Source organism: Nilaparvata lugens, chromosome 4, assembly GCF_014356525.2.
Source record: "Nilaparvata lugens isolate BPH chromosome 4, ASM1435652v1, whole genome shotgun sequence".
Classification (NCBI taxonomy): domain Eukaryota; kingdom Metazoa; phylum Arthropoda; class Insecta; order Hemiptera; family Delphacidae; genus Nilaparvata; species Nilaparvata lugens.
The window spans coordinates 35422638-35442078 of record NC_052507.1 but is presented as its reverse complement, the minus strand read 5'-3'; the positions used below and the strand labels follow the sequence as shown (position 1 = coordinate 35442078).

At 34.0% G+C, this 19441-nt stretch overlaps 1 protein-coding gene across 3 annotated transcripts in view; it reads left to right on the top strand.

Moving 5' to 3' along the window:
* Positions 1 to 19441, top strand: part of LOC111060957 — a 95838-nt gene that overhangs the window by 61509 nt on the left and 14888 nt on the right. For all 3 annotated transcript variants that reach the window (XM_039427383.1, XM_039427381.1, XM_039427382.1), the window contains 2 exons: positions 9134 to 9328; positions 10462 to 11857. In XM_039427383.1, coding sequence (XP_039283317.1) covers positions 9220 to 9328; positions 10462 to 11857 — 1505 coding nt within the window. In that variant the 5' untranslated portion in view covers positions 9134 to 9219. The remainder of the gene's footprint in view (positions 1 to 9133; positions 9329 to 10461; positions 11858 to 19441) is intronic.

Here is a 19441-nt window from a genome sequence, read left to right as displayed (position 1 = left end):
GGAGCTTTGGGCATATCAATGTCCATTCTTCGGAAAGAATATTTGAAGTATCCTTCCCACTAACTCTCTACCAAAACGATAATTTCATAAATTCAACTAAGAATCTATTTAGGAATGAAAATATTGTAGAAGTTTGAATTAATATGGAGATTCAAGAGAAAAAAAACAGAAAATTAATTAAGTAAAATAATTATATAAGTAAGTAAGATCAAATCATTGATTATTAAGATGGAGTAGGCTGAAAGTGGATCAGGGTAATCAACTTTCATTGATATACAGCAGTATGCAGTGGATAATATTAGAATAACATGAGTTTATAAAATATATGTATACAATTTATTCTATAATAGGTTTATAGGTTTGTATTTGTGGGATGGGTGAGGGATGGTTGTCATGTGATCGTTCTAGGGCTGGACAGTTTCAGTCATCTGTTCCAAAAGATATTTTCTTAAAGTCAGGATGAAGCTCGCTCTACTCTTGATGGACCTGATAGTAACGGGAAGTGCATTCCATGCTCGACAGGCACTAACTGGAAAGGATTTTGTGAAAATAGTAGTTCGATGATTGGGTATCCTTAAAGTACTCTCTCCGGCTCTAGTATGTCGAGCTTCTATCTTCCTACCTTCAGAGACAAATTTGAATTCATCTTTAAAATAGTTCAGATTACCGTATTCCAAGATTTCAAGTATTTCTCCAACAAGCTTGACTATTTGAAAAAGCCTTTGATCGGGAAGCTTTAATGTTGAACTAGCAATGTGGGCTGGGGTGATATGATCATGGCGTTGGAGAGAGTAGACGAAACGTAGACAATAATTTTGGCAACGCTGTAGTTTATCATTCAGAGTGACTTGCATATCATTGAGAACAGAATTACAATACATTAGATGTGGGAAGATGAGAGATTTAACCAATAATAATTTAATGTTTCTAGGGAGGATATCGTGCATTTTCTTCAATGCATGCATGGCTGAGAATACCTTTTTACAAGTTTTGTTCACTTGTTCTGACCAGTCAAGAGTATTATTCATAATAATGCTTGAATTTTTAACTGAGCTACAGTAAGGAATGTCATTACCGTCTACACTAATTTTGTGTATTTGAATCGATTCAAGGTAAATATTGTCTATAAGACGAGAATATCCCATTATAATGGGTTGTGTTTTGATGGGATTGAGCTTAAGGCCATTTTTCTTTGTCCATTCAACTATCGAATTGATATCCTGATTCATTATTCAAACTGTTTTACTAATTTTTGTCATGGGACAGCTTGAATAAATTTGAAGGTCGTCTGCATAAGTATGGAAACTGGAGGATTTGATAATGGAAGAAAGGTCATTAGCATACAAAGTGAAGAGGAGAGGGCCTAAAATTGAACCTTGTGGTACTCCATGCATAACGTTTTTCCAAGTTGACTTTCTGTCACCGACAGATACACATTGTTTCCTACCTAACAGATAGGATTTGAACCAAACTAACGAGCTGTGACTGAAACCAAGAATAGCCAACTTATTCAAAAGGACTGTATGATCAACAGTATCGAATGTTTTAGAAAAATCAAATAGGGTGAGGATGGTGCATTTTCTTTAGTCCATAGCTAACCTTATATCATCAGTGACACGAAGGACAGTTGTCTCAGTTGAATGGAATTTCCTAAAGCCTGATTGAAAGTTATGAAGATTTCTATTGTCTAGAAATTATACATCTTGAGCATGAATAAGTCTTTCTAGCACTTTGGACAATGCAGGTACAATACTGATTGGTCTGAAATCCTCAACTTTATTGGGTGATGCAACTTTATTTAGAGGGCGAACCAGAACAAACTTCCAGTTTTCAGGGAAATCGCCTTCTTCAAGTGACTTGTTGGAAATGTATGTAATGGTTGGTGAAACAGCTAATAACATCTTCTTGATAAATTTAATTGGAATTTTGTCTACACCCATAGCATTATTATGAATACATTGAATTGCTTTGAAAGTGTCTTCTTCTGAGATTGGATGAAATTGAAATTTATCAGTAATTGGTATATCTAGTTTGTAACCTGCTCTTCAAGATCATTGATATGATTAGTAATGACAACTTCGTCGCGTTGGGTGGAGTGTGAAACGAAATGGTCATTTATATTGTTCAATGGTGAGTCAATTTGGTGATTCAATAATTTCTGTTCGCCAAGCCCAAATTCTTTTATTCCCTGCCAAAGTGATTTAGTCTTGTCTATTGTTTGTCATGAATGAATTCAAGTACCTAATCTTTGAGTTCCGTGATTCCTGTTTAACCCTATTTCTAAGGCTTCTATACTCTATCAAATTGTCCAAGTCAAATGTCTTTTTAAATTTTCTATGTGCTTCGTCTCTACGTTCCATCATCTTAAGTATGTCTTCAGTCATCCACGGTACCCATCGTTTTCTATTAATCCTCCTTGTCAAATAAGGTGCATGTTTGTCATACAAAGTCAAAGTCCAATTCTCGAAAGTCTTGACCATGTCATCAACTGAGGGTAACGCTTCAATCTGATGTCATGGAGTCTGAGCCACATCAGTCAGGAAGGCGGCTTCATCAAAGTTTTAAGTGACAATTTTCTGTTCTGGCTTAGGTATCTTATGGGAAAGTACACAGTGGATCAAATCATGTCCAGAAATAGCTGGGATTGTGATTTGACCTGTTTGAAGAACCTCGTTGGGATCACTAACAATGAGAAGGTCAATGAGTGTGTCTGATTCATTAGTATGGTGAGTTGGATCGAGAGGTAAAATAGTCATATTTAATAGATCTATGAAGTTCCAGTGGTGGATAATCCGAATGGTGAATAGGATGAAAATTGTGAAGGAACAGATCTAGGTAGGTAGTGGAAGATCGAGACCAAGTGGAGATAGGGCGAGATGGAATCCAGTAGTAAGAGATCGAGTCAGGTGAGGATAGGACGAGATGTCCTGTAGTGGAAGATCGAGTCCAAGTGAAGATAGAGCAAGATGGAATCCAGTAAAAACTGCAAAAGAGAAGAAAAAGCCAGCAGAAAAATGAAAAATCTTTGAAGAAAGTTATCACATGAGAAAAGATACATTATACAACTGATAATAAATAATATATTTATATAATGAAATAGGAATAGTATGATTAACTGTGAGAAAGAATCGAATATCAAGATATGGATATTAGCAGAAAGTAACAGAGTAAATAAACATCTGAACATACTGGATAGCTAGTGGAAAAATCACAATAACAGAGGAGGAGAGAAGAGAAATAAGGAGCGTGCACAATTGAGAAAAACTTCTGAAACTAAACTACAGAATTAGAGATTGCACATCATATTGTGATTGAATGGAGAAGAAGAAAAGAAGAAGAAGAAGAAGAAGAAGAAGAAGAAGAAGAAGAAGTAGAAGAAGAAGATGAAGAAGAAGAAGAAGAAGAAGAAGAAGAAGAAGAAGAAGAAGAAGAAGAAGAAGAAGAAGAAGAAGAAGAAGAAGAAGAAGAAGAACAAGAACAAGAACAAGAACAAGGAGAAGAAGAAGAAGAGAAGAAGAAGAGAAGAAGAAGAAGAAGAAGAAGAAGAAGAAGAAGAAGAAGAAGAAGAAGAAGAAGAAGAAGAAGAAGAAGAAGAGAAGAAGAAGAAGAAGAAGATGAAGAGGGATTAAGAAGAATAATTATCATCATCACAACAATCACAACAATCCCAACAGTTATAATAATATAAAAATTACAACACTATTCTAGTGGGTAATTATAAGAACTATAGAAATGAGGAAGATGAAAAATGAGAAAAAAAATAAGAAGTGGAGGAGACGATTGAGAAAGTGCTAGAGATTTTCTTAGATGAGTTTTAAATAGAATTTAACGGTGAAGTATGAGAACAAGGATAAATAATTATTGGGAGTTGCAATAACAATTGAAGCAGCAAATTGAGTACTGTGATATTTTAATGATAAATGTCTTAGATGACGTTAAATGAAACACTGCCCCTATATAAACAATCATATGAACAGACTACCTATCTTTCTGTTCTAGCAATAATTATTTACACATTGGCTTTTATCGTTCAAGCTGTGACAATAGTAGATGTTATCATTTATGTTCACCCAATATGGAAGAGATTACACCTATACCCATAACGTATGTTAATCATCCAATTCATTTGAAATTCAGCATTTTCAAAACTATGAATTAAAACGGAACTGATTTTGGCGAGTGATGTAATTAGTAAGTTGTAGTTATTTTTCTAGTACCCTTTGGAGTATAGCAGTTGAATCATAGGATGTAGATTTGGGAATTTATTATACAGAAAAATTATTAATGAGTATTATCAAATGTGGATTTCCTTAATGAAATAATTACTGTATATAGCAGTGGAAAGATTTATTATAGAACAGAAAGTCTGATCATAAATAATGCCAAGGTATTATCTACTGTGAAATTTATAGATACGATTTTCCTATGAAGGGCACCTTCCCTATTTTCCTATTTTGTAGTGAAGGGCACCTTAGTCATCGAATGCTGAAATGTTTCAGTTTACCTTTAGTTTTAGGAGGTCGGTCATCCTCTCGACAGTGTGCACCATCTTGGATCCTCCCTCGCTGATAGATATCTTGATCCTCCCGTCAGATGACCAATGATTCCTGTGCCAATGATGGTCGAAGATCATCTTCCTGGTCCGGTAGCTGCACACAAAACGAACGATGATCGGGTGATGATCGGCTTCACTTGCCCTTGTTGAGGTGGTTGACACCTTCCAACTGGATGCGAGCGGTTGACATCCGTCAGAGTCACGGGCATGTTCAGCTTCTTGTTGAAGACATCAAGCGCTAGCAGGTCCGTGTCTTCACTATCACTCTCCGGGATGCCGAAAATACGAATGAAGTGTCGGCGACAAAATTGCTCCAGATCGTCGACTTTAAGGTGACAATTCACCTCGAGCTCCCAAATTTTTTCATTCAGCCGTTGATTCTCCACTTTCAGTGGCTGGACTTCTTGGAGAATGTTCTTCATGGCCATTGTGACTGCATTTTGAACGGACTCTTCAATTTGCAGTCGCATTATGCGAAGGGCCTCCTCAGACAATGAGGATTCAGAAATAGCTGGGGATGGCCCTGGCTTCGGAGCATTGACCCCATTTTTTGGCATGCCTCTAGGCCTGACCATGATGTACCGTAAGACGAACAGGTATACTGAAGAACTGGGAACGTTTTTTGGAAATAAATAAAAAGAGAATGAGGTAATTGAAAAGAAAAGTTTACAATCTTATGAAGCTCGAAAAACTGAATAACTTGATGTATAATTAGTAGTAAATTGAACTATATAATCCTACGAAATATGTATTCGAATGCGGAGCCGAACTGACACACATTCACCTACTTGACAGAACCAAAAGAGAGAGAGAGAGAGAGAGAGAGAGAGATTAGATTAGATTTCTTTATTTATGTATGTTACAATATTCACTGGCTTATACACCAATTCACATTAAATGACGGTAATGCTATAATTATTCAACGAATTTCACAAAGTATAAACCAATGAGAATATAGATTGAATGCAATCAGAATAATGATAAAATAATAATGTGATGTAACTTCATAAATCGGCGGTGTTTCAACAAATAATTGTCGATTCTCTAAGAAGGATATAAAATATCCTCCCCATAAACACACGACCACGTAGGATAGTGAGAGAGAGCAATCAACTTATCTTTAAATAATTTTTACTGACTAACTGTAACCAAAAACGCATAATTAACGTACATCGCAAATAAACAATTAGCAGAATGCACAAAAATTCAAATCATAGCTCATCATCACCGTAGATTTTATTTGCGTTATTGCTTCATCTACAGGAATTCATTCAATAATTGCAATCTGATTTATAAGATCTTAAATTATTTTTCAATAGGCCACTGTATAATGCAGCTTGAATAATTATTGTGTAGGCCCAATAACACAAGCATCTCTTCCATAAATCACTATGAACATGAACCTCTTCACCTTTCAACTTGATTATTTCCCTTACCATTCATCGGAATCGATTTTCAAAGCTAGTGGGCTAGATGCGTCTCAAAAGTTGATATGTGACTCAAAAGAGCTCTCTAGCTCCAAGGGCATGGCTAGGCTATTTATTTGTAAACTCCAATCAAACAAACTTATAACTATTCCATTGATTATCTTGAAATTATTATTTATCTCTTCCATTCAACGTTCAAATTACTGTATTCAGATTACACTACAATTTGACAGATTTTCTATGGAATTTGATTTGAAGCTGGAAGTGGGTAAAACCCACACGAATAGGGGCATGAACGGTCAAGGGAGAATAATTCATATGTGAGACCCTTTGGCAAGAAGGGTACTGTGTCTGTAGCAACTTATTCGGTGAAGAATAGAACACAAGCGTTTCTCATATACCTGGCATACTTGAACCTTCGATGTTTTATTTGGGTGATTGTAGGGAAGCTCGAATAACCCGATTACCACGTTTCTACCCCAAGTACATCTAATACCTGAACACCTCATGAGCACTTCTCGATAAAATTTGAGACCATAGAACAATGATCAGGCAAATCCTCTCCAAATCAAAATTTTCTGAACATCTTCTTCTGCTAGTGCCTATTCGTTCTGAAAATTGGCGATCAGCCTGACAATGGATATCCTGTTTACAGCCATCCTGAAATGTTTTGTTGTATTCTTGGAGAACTAGGTGCCGTGCGCAGGTTTTCCAGCCATGATATTCTCCTTTTTTCTGGTCCTCTTCTGCCATAGATCCTTCCTTGGAGAGCGGATTTCAGCAGTATTTTTCTTCACTCCGCATGATATGGCCGAAATATGCAAGCTTCCTGCTCTTGATGATGTTCATCACGAGCGCATTTCATGTTTTTGACCATGAAATTTGAAATTCTTCAAATCTTTTAATTGCTATTCAAATCCAATTCGTTTTACTGAATATTATAAGAAATCGACGTTATGTTGCACATAACAATGAAACCGGGCTTAAAGTCAATCATATCTGGAATTATAATCAACCAGTTATAGTTTCACTACTGGTGGCATCCCAGTAACATCCAGTTATATATTAACTTCCTGCTAATATTCAAACTCTTCCCACATGGTGAAACCGCAACGTTTAACGATAGATACTGAAAAGAATACTGACTGAATAGGAACAAAATATATTTTTGCCTCTGCTTTAACCGACCATGAGCTGAATATTTCTATTATAAGTAATTCCCATTTCCTCTAGCCTCTACCAATAACGTATGGTTTTGATAATATTGAATCGATGGGTCAATCGCCTCCATTGGACTGTGCATTCGCGACAGAGCAACATAATGATGCGTGAATTTGAGCAAGCTTCCATAGTGAGAGTCACTCTATACTATCAGCAAATAACATTGCTGTCCCTATCTCATTCAACCGATGCTGACAGTTTAAAGTGAATCTCACTATAGCTCACCACTGTTGCTTTCATTATTTTAACGGTGTAGTTCCTGTCAAATCGGACACAATGGATTATGTGTGACATATGAGCATGAAGAACTGGAGGACACTGGAGGTCATTCCAAGTCGACTCGGAACAATAAATAATCAAACCTTTCTTTTTAACTTAAAACTCAATCAAAAAATTGCATTAACATCAAATTATATTAATGGAAAAAATATGTTGAAAGAATAGATGTGAATATTCCCCCAAGATCTATTAGTAAAAAGTTTGAGTTCACTTTACTGTATTTAAATTTAGGTGCCCGCGAATAATTTGGATTTGAATGATATAGTATTATGTGAATGCTAACGGTGAAGCAGCTCTATATAAAAAATGTAATACTGTACCTGAATGAATGTAAAAATATATTTAAACCATACATGATGTCATACAACTTCCGAGCGCATCTGAACTATATTATAAATAGAACTGACTCAAATGTTTGCCGAAGACAATTCACTTACATCAGCAATAAACTTATCAACTTGGTGCCTCAACACTTTCTAGAAAAACATATTACTAAGTCATCCATGAGAAATATAGTTGAATGGATAAAATATGTTGATGTATCTCACCTCTTTCATAATATTGATCTCCTTATCTTTTGTCACCTCCATATACATTTTCAATTAAGGTGTTTTATCCTTTAGTCATCTCTGTAATAAAGCACTCCTTTTGTTCATTATTTATTTTTATTTTTCAATATTGATATAAAGATTAAATGTTTTATTAATTTTGTAAGTTAAGATTTTTAAGATTGATACTCGTTGCAGCACACAAACCTCTGGTTTTGCTGGCAACGCCTATAAGCTAATTTTGAGAAGAATTATTATTTATTTCATGTTAATGTTTGAATTAAGTTTTTAATTGTGTTTATGTTTTGAGAAAATTGTATTGTAAAATGGCAAATAAATAATTTGAATTTGAATGAGTGGAAAAACTCTTAGCATTATTTTCAAGGCAGGAAATCAACGGGAAAAACAAACTTTTGTTCGTTTCGTGTCTGTTCTTCTTTGAACTTTATTTGCATCTTTTCAGTTGAATGACAATATAATTGAGTCATGGAGTGACCTTTTTTAGGTACGTGACCTAGTCAACCTATTTTTCTTTCTCCGTACCGCCAATATTGTGAATAAACCGAACTTGTAGTACAAAGTGACGCCATGACATATTTATCATTAACTATCTGAAATGCATTATATGATTTCAATCTCAGTCCTAATGAAATACAGTATTTTCATTCTTACAACTAAATTTTTTGAAAGCTTCTACAAATCCTGAAGGGTTTCCAATCAATACACTACCATACATACACCATACATACTAAATAGCCACAAAGTTGAAAGTTTATAATGCTATTAAAATCTATATGTAGCATGGAAACAAACATTTTGAATACCGCACAAATAAAGAAGAAGTAATGAATGTGAGTAGGACTACGTACAATACAGTAGTTTATAATATACGAAGATAGTTCAATATGTGGAAATTTTATATGAAAACTTAGTTATAAACAGAAAGTGAACACGGGAAAAAACCAATGAAGTCTCCTCCATCCTTTTCAAAATAACTCATTCTTTGTCACAGAGCATGGAATGTAAAATTATTCGATAGATCAAACTTGAAAGTGTGAAGCTGATGATAGATAAGTGATGGCAATTGGATTGTTGACCCACAGGTAATTGTAACGGGACCTGATAGGTAGGTGTGATAATAATCGTGGTCGCATCTGGGTTAGAGGAGACCGACACACAAGTGGACCAAATGGGCGCCATAGCTCATCACCAGCCGTGGTCATGCTGCCCGCTCCTACTCAGTGTCCCTCTAATGGCGACTCTGGTGGCAGCTCGTGGTCTGCCCACTGTTGACCCAGGTAAGTAACACCAGCACCAGACGCCACAAACCATAAACTGGTTTAGACAATTGAAAATTGGATGAGTTCATTTTTAGAACACCATCCAATGAAAGTGAAATATAATTATTACAATAGACAGACACCTATGGTGAGATTCACTTGACAGCCTTGAATAAAATAATTATTGCTTCTGATTCAATCAATGCTGACACTTCAACTGTAACTATGGAAGAGAGACTAATCCTAATATATTCCCATATTCCTATCACATACCGCTATACAGGTTATTCATGCATTTCGCAATAAATTTTTGGATGAACGTAACCTTTTAAAACTGTTCCCACAGGGTCATTTTGATATTCTTACATCATATTGAAATTTTGATGGAAATGGTGATATAACCTATGTTTTAATATGAATGTTTCATTCTCCTACCGTAATAGATGAACTATTCACGTGATAGAAAAGAATAGGCTACGTTTTTCTGTTTAGAATTATTGACCTCACATTTTATTTATTTAATGGTTAAAGTGGGTTCAAGTCTTTATGAGTGTAGCCTGCATGTGGATGTATGAAATTCTAAAACAAATTGGAGCTCAGCAAGATCTATTTTCCATAATACCGTACTCTTGATAACATGAACGTTGACATTTTTCAATTTTCTATATTTTGGAATAATTAAATTAAACAGGCACAAAGATTGAAAAATTACGAAAGAGAAAATTTCTTCTACTTTGTGGGATAGGCTAGCTAACGTTCCGCATCGCCTCATTGTATAAAAAAGAGCTCACTCAATTCGATTATCAATAATAGATAATGATCATGGAATTTTTTATGAGGCACAGGTTGCTGTATACCTTACCACATTTTTCATATTCTCATGTTGATAGGCCTCTTGATGCGACCAAAAAACATAAGTTTCATAATGTTCATTTGCAGATATTGTGTAGACCAATGTCGGTGTTATCGCTCATCGATAAGTTTTAAGACGGCAATAATTTTATCAATTTCATTTCAATGTGATAATTGAAATATGTAGATTCCGTATAGAACATCAACTTTACTACATTATACTGTACGTTATAAATAACTTATGTGTTTTCCATGTGTGATTATAATTATTGTAGCGTACGGTACTATTTCGTTTTCAGGTTTATTTGTAATCTCTGGAGTGGGAACGTGTGGTGGAGGGGGTGGCTACTGTCTGCTGGGCTTCGACTGCACACTGGACGAGGATTTTGTCGCCGACGATGGCAACGGACATTGCGAGGGCTTGAAGTCAGCGTTCACTCCCAGCGCTCATTTTGTGTGCTGCCAAGACACAAAGCGACCTTCCAGCAGCAACAATCAAACCAAAATGGAGCAGTCGTTGATCAATCTCATTGCGGCCGTCAACAACGATGTAGGGATGGACATGAAAAACAAGAGGAAACCAATCAACGAGTTGAAAGAAGAGGGCAAGAATGGTGACAATTTGGAAAAAACTACAATCCCGCCATCACCAACAACTACAGAGAGTTTAGAGGTACAATCTACAACAGACACCACACCCTTAGACAAAACTGATCAGCCAGATGTTTTGGATAAAATAAACTCAATTGTAGAACAATCCAATGATCAAATTCAGAAAGACAAAATGGAACCTGATGAAGATTCGAATTATGTGGATAAACCTGAGATGTCACAGAAAGAAGCAAATGATGAAGAAGTTGAAGATGCCCTGAAGAAGCTCATAGCATCTGTGAATACGATCTATGAGATGGACAAAAAATATTTCAAGAAACCTTTAAGTGGATTGGTGGAAGGTGAAACGAATGACGATCAAGAAATAACTACTGATGGTGTGATGTCAACCAAATCCGAACCAATTATTGAACAGTCTACAACTGATGTGACACCGCAAGATATTGAAACCACTGAGTCTCCAGATGTCCCAGACTTACAAGACGACATAGACAAAATTAATTCAGTATTGGGGCAAGCAATGGATGAGGAAGAATTGGGTGGTGCATCAATTGAGAGTAAGGATTCATGGATGGGTCAGGCAAGTGACGAGCATAAAGTCTATGAGAGTCCTTGGAGTGACAGAAACAAACAGTGGTACACAAGTAGTGAAGAGCCACCAAAAGATGAAGCGAATGAAGTGGTGGAGAGTGGAATGATTGATGTCAAGTCTCAACAAACCTCCACTCAGACACCTCCTGCAGATTGGAATTTGTCTATTACAACATCACCTGATGACACTCAAACATATATGACGTCTCATGATATGGAAAGCTATTCTGAAACTCCAGCCATCAAATCGCACCTAGATATCGAATCTAATCAAGTGCATCCTGCATCCAATGCAGTGACTGAGGCCAGCAATCAATCAGTAACCAGTGAAAATGCAACTGCAACAACCGAACTGCAAACTGAATTGCCTCCTTGTGGGATGTCAGCTCGGTGCATCTCGTTGGTCAAGTTCATGTATAATGACAATGTGCTGTGCTATGGCAGTCCACTCTACTGGGACTGGACGGTTACATCGGCGTCATGTGCATTGAGGTAATCTATGCCCAATTATGGTTCTCTTTTCTCAAGAATATTAATTCAAGATAGTTAAATGTTTAAATGTTTAAATGTTCAATGTTTAAATGTTTGAATGTTTAAATGTTTAAATGTTTAATGTTTAAATGTTTAAATGTTTAAATGTTTAAATGTTTAAATGTTAAATGTTTAAATGTTTAAATGTTTAAATGTTTAAATGTTTAAATGTTTAAATGTTTAAATGTTTAATGTTTAAATGTTTTTACTTTCCTTGCCCTATTACCATAGGTTAGGAAAGTATTGCTTTACAAAAAAATTAAGGTACCCCAAATTCAAGTTTCCAATACGTTTCAAGGTCCCCTGAGTCCAAAAACATGATTTTTGGGTATTGGTCTGTGTGTGTGTATGTGTGTGTGTGTGTGTGTATGTCTGTGAACACGATAACTCCATTCCTAATTAACCGATCGACTTGAAATTTTAAACTTAAGGTCCTTATACCATGAGGACCCGACAATAAGAAATTCAATAAAATTCAATTCAAGATGGCGGAAAAAATGGCGGATAATTACTAAAAAACCATGTTTTTCACGTTTTTCTCGAAAATGGCTCCAACGATTTTCTTCAAATTTATACCATGGATAGCTATTCATAAGCCCTATCAACTGGCATGAGTCTCATTCTGGGAAAATTCCAGGAGCTCTGTAATATTCTTGAGAAAAATGGCGGATAATGACTAAAAAACCATGTTTTTCACGATTTTCTCAAAAACGGCTCTAACGGTTTTTTCCAAATCCATACCCTGTATAGTTATTTATTAGCTCTATCAACTGACATGAGTCTTTTTCCTGGGGTACTAATGGGGGGTCCACCCAATCCTTGAGAAATGGACTTGTAACCTCCTTCTCGTGCATGAGATAGGTAGGTACACGGTTTTTACTTTTTCTTCTTCCATATACCGTGGGTAGGTAGAGCAGTTTATAAAAAAACACAGTCATAGTCAAGATATTTCATCTGTAGAACAGCTGTTTTGACGAATTTCAAAAAAAAATCGAATTTCACAATTTACATGAAGGAAAAAGTACTCTGAAAACAATTGTATATACACATATACAGTAGTCTGATCGTAGTTGCAAATATGTTGCCGTCAATCGTCATTATGTTACTCCCCTAAATTATTCTCGTTTGATAATGAGGCTTATAGTTCAATGAGCAAGGAAAGTAGTGTGAGTGTACCACACCAGATTTTTTAGTAATGTTTAAATAAAAGAGGAGCCTCCTTCATACGCCAATATTAGAGTAAAAATCAGACTATAGAATTATTCATCATAAATCAGCTGTTTAGTGGACTAAAATACTACCCGTTCAAAAATATCGAACATCTTGAAAATGTATCTTTCCATCAACGTTAGTTGTAGACAGTTGACTCGTTCAAAAACATCTAACATTTTGATAATGTATCTTTCCATCAACGTTGTAGACAGTTGACTATAATACTACCCGTTCAAAAATATCGAACATCTTGAAAATATGTTTTTCCATCAACGTTGTAGACAGTTGCAGCCAGACCTGATAACAGCGCTCAGCGCTGTTACATTCCGGGACGACACGTCACGGTACGATAGGACAGAAAGCTCTATGTTTATTTAGGATTTTTTCTAGACATTTTAAATTGATAAATTATTTATTAATTTCTGAGAAAACATAACAACAGGTCAATGTAACTTACTGAGCGTGAGGTCTACTGTTCACAGAACTACTAGTATTATAGTCAAACTGTTTACTATCGTTGATGGAAAGATAAATTTTCGAAATGAGGCACCTTTTTCCTTTTATATTATCCTTGAAATACAAAATTTCCAAAAAAAACCTTGTATATACGTCGACGCGCAATTTAAAAAGAAACATACCTGTCAAATTTCATGAAAATCCATTACCGCGTTTCGCCGTAAATGCGCAACATATAAACATTTAAATATTAAGAGAATTGACAAACCGTCAACTTGAATCTTAGACCTCACTTCGCTCGGTTAATTAAAAATATATTTTAATTATTGATAGACAATGGTCTTGAATTGATAATAGAACAAGCTTTAGGGCCTAGTACTTTGGTCAAAAAATGCTCAACTCACAATAATGTCTAAGACTGAATAATTTCCTCAGTTCTAGGCAATTGCTTATAGGCCCAAGAAATAGATAAAATAATATTGAATCCGTTGTGATTATGAAAAAAGAGAAAATAGAATATATACCGTGTAGCTCCAACACAATTATTTCCATCGATTAGGAAAGAATTAATCATTGGCTGTAATTATACAGAGAGGTTCATAAAAATGTAACTCTGACGGTTGATATCTTCATCTCAAATAAAATTTTACACTTACAGTGTAGGCTACATAGTCTCAATTATCCGGACTCACTGGAACTAGAGCCGGTCCGAGTTATCGATTTAACATCCAGGTTCACCTGAGAGTGTGGGAAAACATACAATACATTAAAATGTACTTACTATATAAAAAATATTGAGTCTTATTTATTCAGAGGATACAGGACTTCTACAACAACATGAAGATAATTTCTACACTCCACAAAAAATCATACCTACATAAACTTTATGAAATTTTTTTTGACCACGGTTGATTATTTTTAAAAAAGATTTCACGTCCTTATTTACATGAATTTCTTTCCAAAAATCGATTCTGGCTTTCCAGACTTCTGAGTGCGGAGTCTGGAGCCGGGTCCTGGTTAACGTACAATATTGAATGTGAATATTGAACCACAATACCAAGAGAGATGCATAGCTGTAGTACATTATTTTGCTCTGCTCACATTTACTGTCAATCAGTGTTCCCAGTGTATACAGATTCTTGGTCGCCTCTGTATTATTATTATCATAGCTTTTGGTTGAAGGACAGAGCATCTTGATAACTAATTCAATACTGTATTGAAATTATCTCATAAAAATAGACCACTAAAGAAATGGATCACACAAAGTATTTTACATTCAATGAGAAACAGAGATAAGATGTACAAACAATTCATTAAACAGCCGTTCAATGTAGAATTAAAAGAGAAATACAGAAAATACCGAAATGCTCTAACTAATACATACTTGTATAATAGAAAAATAAAAAATAAGATATTTCAATGACAAACTAGAGAAAAATAAAAATAATACAAGGAAAACATCGGATTGTATAAATGAGCTACTAGACAAGAAAAAGGTAGGTACCTACATAATTAAAGCCGATTAAATAGCTACATTAGCTACATTACTACATTAGCTACATTAATTGAAGCCGATAAACTAAATTATCATTTGCACAGGTTGGTGCGACCTACGCAAAAAATATTATAGAAAATATTAGTCATAACCCCGAAATCAATAACATTAGACCTTACGTACTGGCAAACAATCCTCCCCTTAATAGCTTTTTCATTCAACCAACAAATGAACAGGAAATCATAGCAACAATTTACAAATTAAAAAGCAGTTCATCTCCCGGCCATGATGATATATCATCTACATGTCTGAAAAAAAGTAGCACTCAACATCGCTAAACCTTTAACCAATTTAATGAATAGATGATTCTCGGAAAGCTATTTCCCAAAAGAATTCAAGTTAGCAGTGTTAAAGGCATTACATAAAGGTGGAGACCCAAATGATCCCAATAATTATCGTCCAATAAGTCTTCTTTCAAACCTTTCCAAAATTTTAGAGAAATTAATAAAAGCCAGGCTCACAATTTTTTTAGACAAAAATAGTTTTATAAACAAAAGACAATATGGTTTCCAAAGAAATTAATCCACAACAGATGTACCTAATTGTAGAACTAACAAAAATGGTTGATGATTCTATTAACAATAATAAAAAAAGCCTTGTAGTATTCCTAGATCTGGCTAAAGCATTTGACACTGTGCCCCATGAGATTATGCTGGAAAAGCTGATGGCATGTGGTAGGTAGGTATTAGAGGTGATGCTCTGAAATTGTTCGCCAGCTACCTTGTTGATAGAAGCCAAATTCTTTCTGTAAATGGTAAAACAAATATACAAAAAAATTGGAAATTTTGGTTTACCTCAAGGAACTGTACTATCTCCTCTTTTATTTCTCATCTATGTTAACGACCTGCTCAACCTAAATATCCCAAACTGTTACATTATTTCATTTGCTGATGACACAGACTTACTGTTCCATGATAGAAATTGGGATGACATTTTTAAATCAGCCAACAAGGGACTAAATGTAAATTCAATTCATACTTGGTTAAAAAGCCATATTTCGACTTTAAATTACAAAAAAACCAAGTTTATCACCTTCTCTCCCAATGAAAATGGACAACCAAACTCAAATCTAAAACTGAAATTGCACAGTACTGAAAGTCATGAAAATTTCAACTGCACATGTCCAGAAATAGGAAAAGTAAAATCAATAAAATACCTTGGTGTTATGTTGGACGATCATTTAAAATGGACTGCACATACACTATATCTCTGTAATAAATTGAAGTATCTGATTCACACTTTTTATAGAATAAACCAGTTAGCAAACCGTGCCATTATTAGAAATATCTATTTAGCATATGCACATGTCCTTTTCACCTACTGTTTGGAGGTGTGGGGTGGTGCATATGATACTCATTTGAAGAAAGTTTCACTCTACAGAAATGTTTGATCCGAGCAGCTTTGGGTAAACCTCGGATTTATCCCAGTAGAGCCATTTTTCAAGAAATGAACGTCCTAACGATCAGACAACAATATATTAAAAACTTGATCCTATCTATTAATAAAGCCAAACACTTGTCACAACCCCGTGCACTCACTACAATACTCGACCACTAATTACAAATCAATACGCTTTTCCATTTTCCAGACTCTCAGTAAGCAGAAGGCAATTAATTTTGATCGCAACTGCAATATTCTCATAAATAAAACTCCTAGAAATTTGTTAACACATAAAATAAATAAAAACTTTATTACTCTAATTGATTACTGGGTTAAATCTGACATTTTTTTCAAAATATTGTTTTAATTTTGTGATTAAGTAATGTAAACAAAAAAAAATTAGCAATTCAAATGAAATTATTCATAGAAAACTAATATAATAAAAATGAAATCCGTTATTTTTTTTTAATTTCTCATCTGTGGTCCAGGGTTTTGAAAATAAATATGAAAGCTCCATATTAAATGTTGCAAAATGTGAGAACATCATTATTTATTTTTCTGAATATATTACTGTATTATTATTATTATTATTTTTTAATCTCAACTCATTGCTAGCGAACAGACTAATTGTCTATGCTAGGAATGCCATTAGAAATATATTATTGAAAATTAAATAAATTTACATTTATCTATTTTAGTTGAGTGCAGTAGCATATACTTATTTATTTTTTGTAAAGTTTTTGTATTTTTTTGGCAAATAAAATTATTCAAATTAAATTAAAAATTGATTGTTCTTAGAGATTGATATTGGAAATTTTATATATGTAAGTTATGTGATGATTTATTATTGAAAATAATTCATTATAAGATACATAAATCATTCACATGCTCTACAACGTCTATAGCAGAGTACTGAGTACCGGAACAAAAGTTGATTTCAACTACAAACGTGAGCTACTTATTCGGAAAAACTGTACATTGTTATGTGGGTTACAAAGAACTTGAACTTTGTCTAGCAAAGTGGGACAAATGCATGCTTTCAAATTCAAATACTTTTTTTAGCACAAGCCGTTGAACTGCTACAATATAGAACAAGTATTGCATTGTTCCAGACATTTCCTGAATCACAACTTGGTTTGAGAGGTTACCGTATTTCATACTGTATCGCTAAAATGAGTTGAACCGAGATTTAATGAAATTTCGGTACATCAATAAAAAATAATAAAGTACAAAGGGTGATAGCAGTGATGTGAAGAATAATATTTATATATTAAAATTAATGAAAACAATATGAAACATGTAGTACCCTCTTTATTTAAATCATTTTAAAACTTTAAAACATTTCAACTATAGCCTACAGTAGTTGAACAGTATTTGAAACATTTATACATTTATAGAAGGGTACTCCTTGTTTTATATTGTTATTGTAACTCCATGTTTATATGTTTTTATTGATTTTAATAAAGTAGCCATACAAGTGAAGTGATTTTATATATTCATTCTTATTCGATAAAACATATTACCTTCAATATTGGAAAGAAAAAACAGGCACTAACCCAAAACTTCTCTTTCTAAATTGAAATTATTAAAATGAAGTAAATGTATATGAGTTTCAATAAACTTCAGTGTTTCCTGTAAAATTCATTAGCAGGCCTGAGCGATCCTTGCTTTTCATCCGTATTTCTTCCTATAGGAGCTTATTGAATAAATAGTAAAACGTATGATAGCAATTACTGTATTTCGAATCATATTCAAAAGTACCTAGCCCTAAAAAATACAATCTAATTATTTAATATGATATTCATCACAAAAAATGATACTGTACACATTACTGAAAAAACATGACTAAAATTCAAAACCATACTGCGGTAAATGGTTGATTCATTTTAATAGGGATTTTTTATCACTATCAAGTAACCCTGTTAATTACTTGGTACTGGAATTCATCGAATAATATTGTAGATGATCGATAATCTTATTGTATGAAGTTTCAAATACGATCACCCTCGATAATACGAATTTGAAGTGACCAGAGATAAAAACTTCGAATTATTGACAGTTCGAAAGTTTAAAAAGAGAGAAAAAATGTTTCCAATCATCATTTCTAATGTTTGAACTCATAGAAAAGTGGAAACCATCAAAAAATAATGGATATGATAAGAAATGTAATAAAAAATGACATTATTAATGGATAAAAAGAAAAGCATAAAATATTATGAAGTTTATTCATTTATTGTACAAAATACTACAATCATAATATAATAAATTATAACTAGTCTGAGCCTGTACTATTCCTCTCCAAAATTGTGATAAAAAGTTAATGTTGTCCAAAGAAAATACAAAACAATCAGGCTATGCTAATTCGTTTTTTCAAAAGTCTGTTATCTTATTCTGCTTGCAAAAGTTGATTCGACTTCATTTGTGTGATAGTATTTAATATTAAGATACTTGAAATACTCTCCTAAAAAGAGCTCAATACACCGCAGCAAAGCCTATGATTCAATGTTGCTAGTTTTTGCAAGTTTAATCATGCAGCAAATAATAGTGTAGAATATTCTATTACTGCTATATTTATTATACTATCTTATAAAAAGAGACTTCAAATAAGTTGTATACTAAAACAACAGGATAAAAAGAATTTCAGCTCATTAGAAGTTCGAATTATTGAGAGATAATACCTAATTATGAGAAACCTCGAATAATCGCGTGATCGTCATAGTCTCTGTATTTTTCTTATTATCGAGAGCACCGAGATAAACGATTCTTTTCGAATTATTGAGTTTTTTGAGGGACTACGGACCTATTCTGAATGTTCGAATTATCAAGAGTCGACTGTAAGATGAATAATATCAAATTGCCTCTTTTTTCCTCTTCTAATAACTTTTGCAAGTTTAATGCTTCTTCCATTATTAATGACAATTTTTTGCTAGGCTGCTATCTAT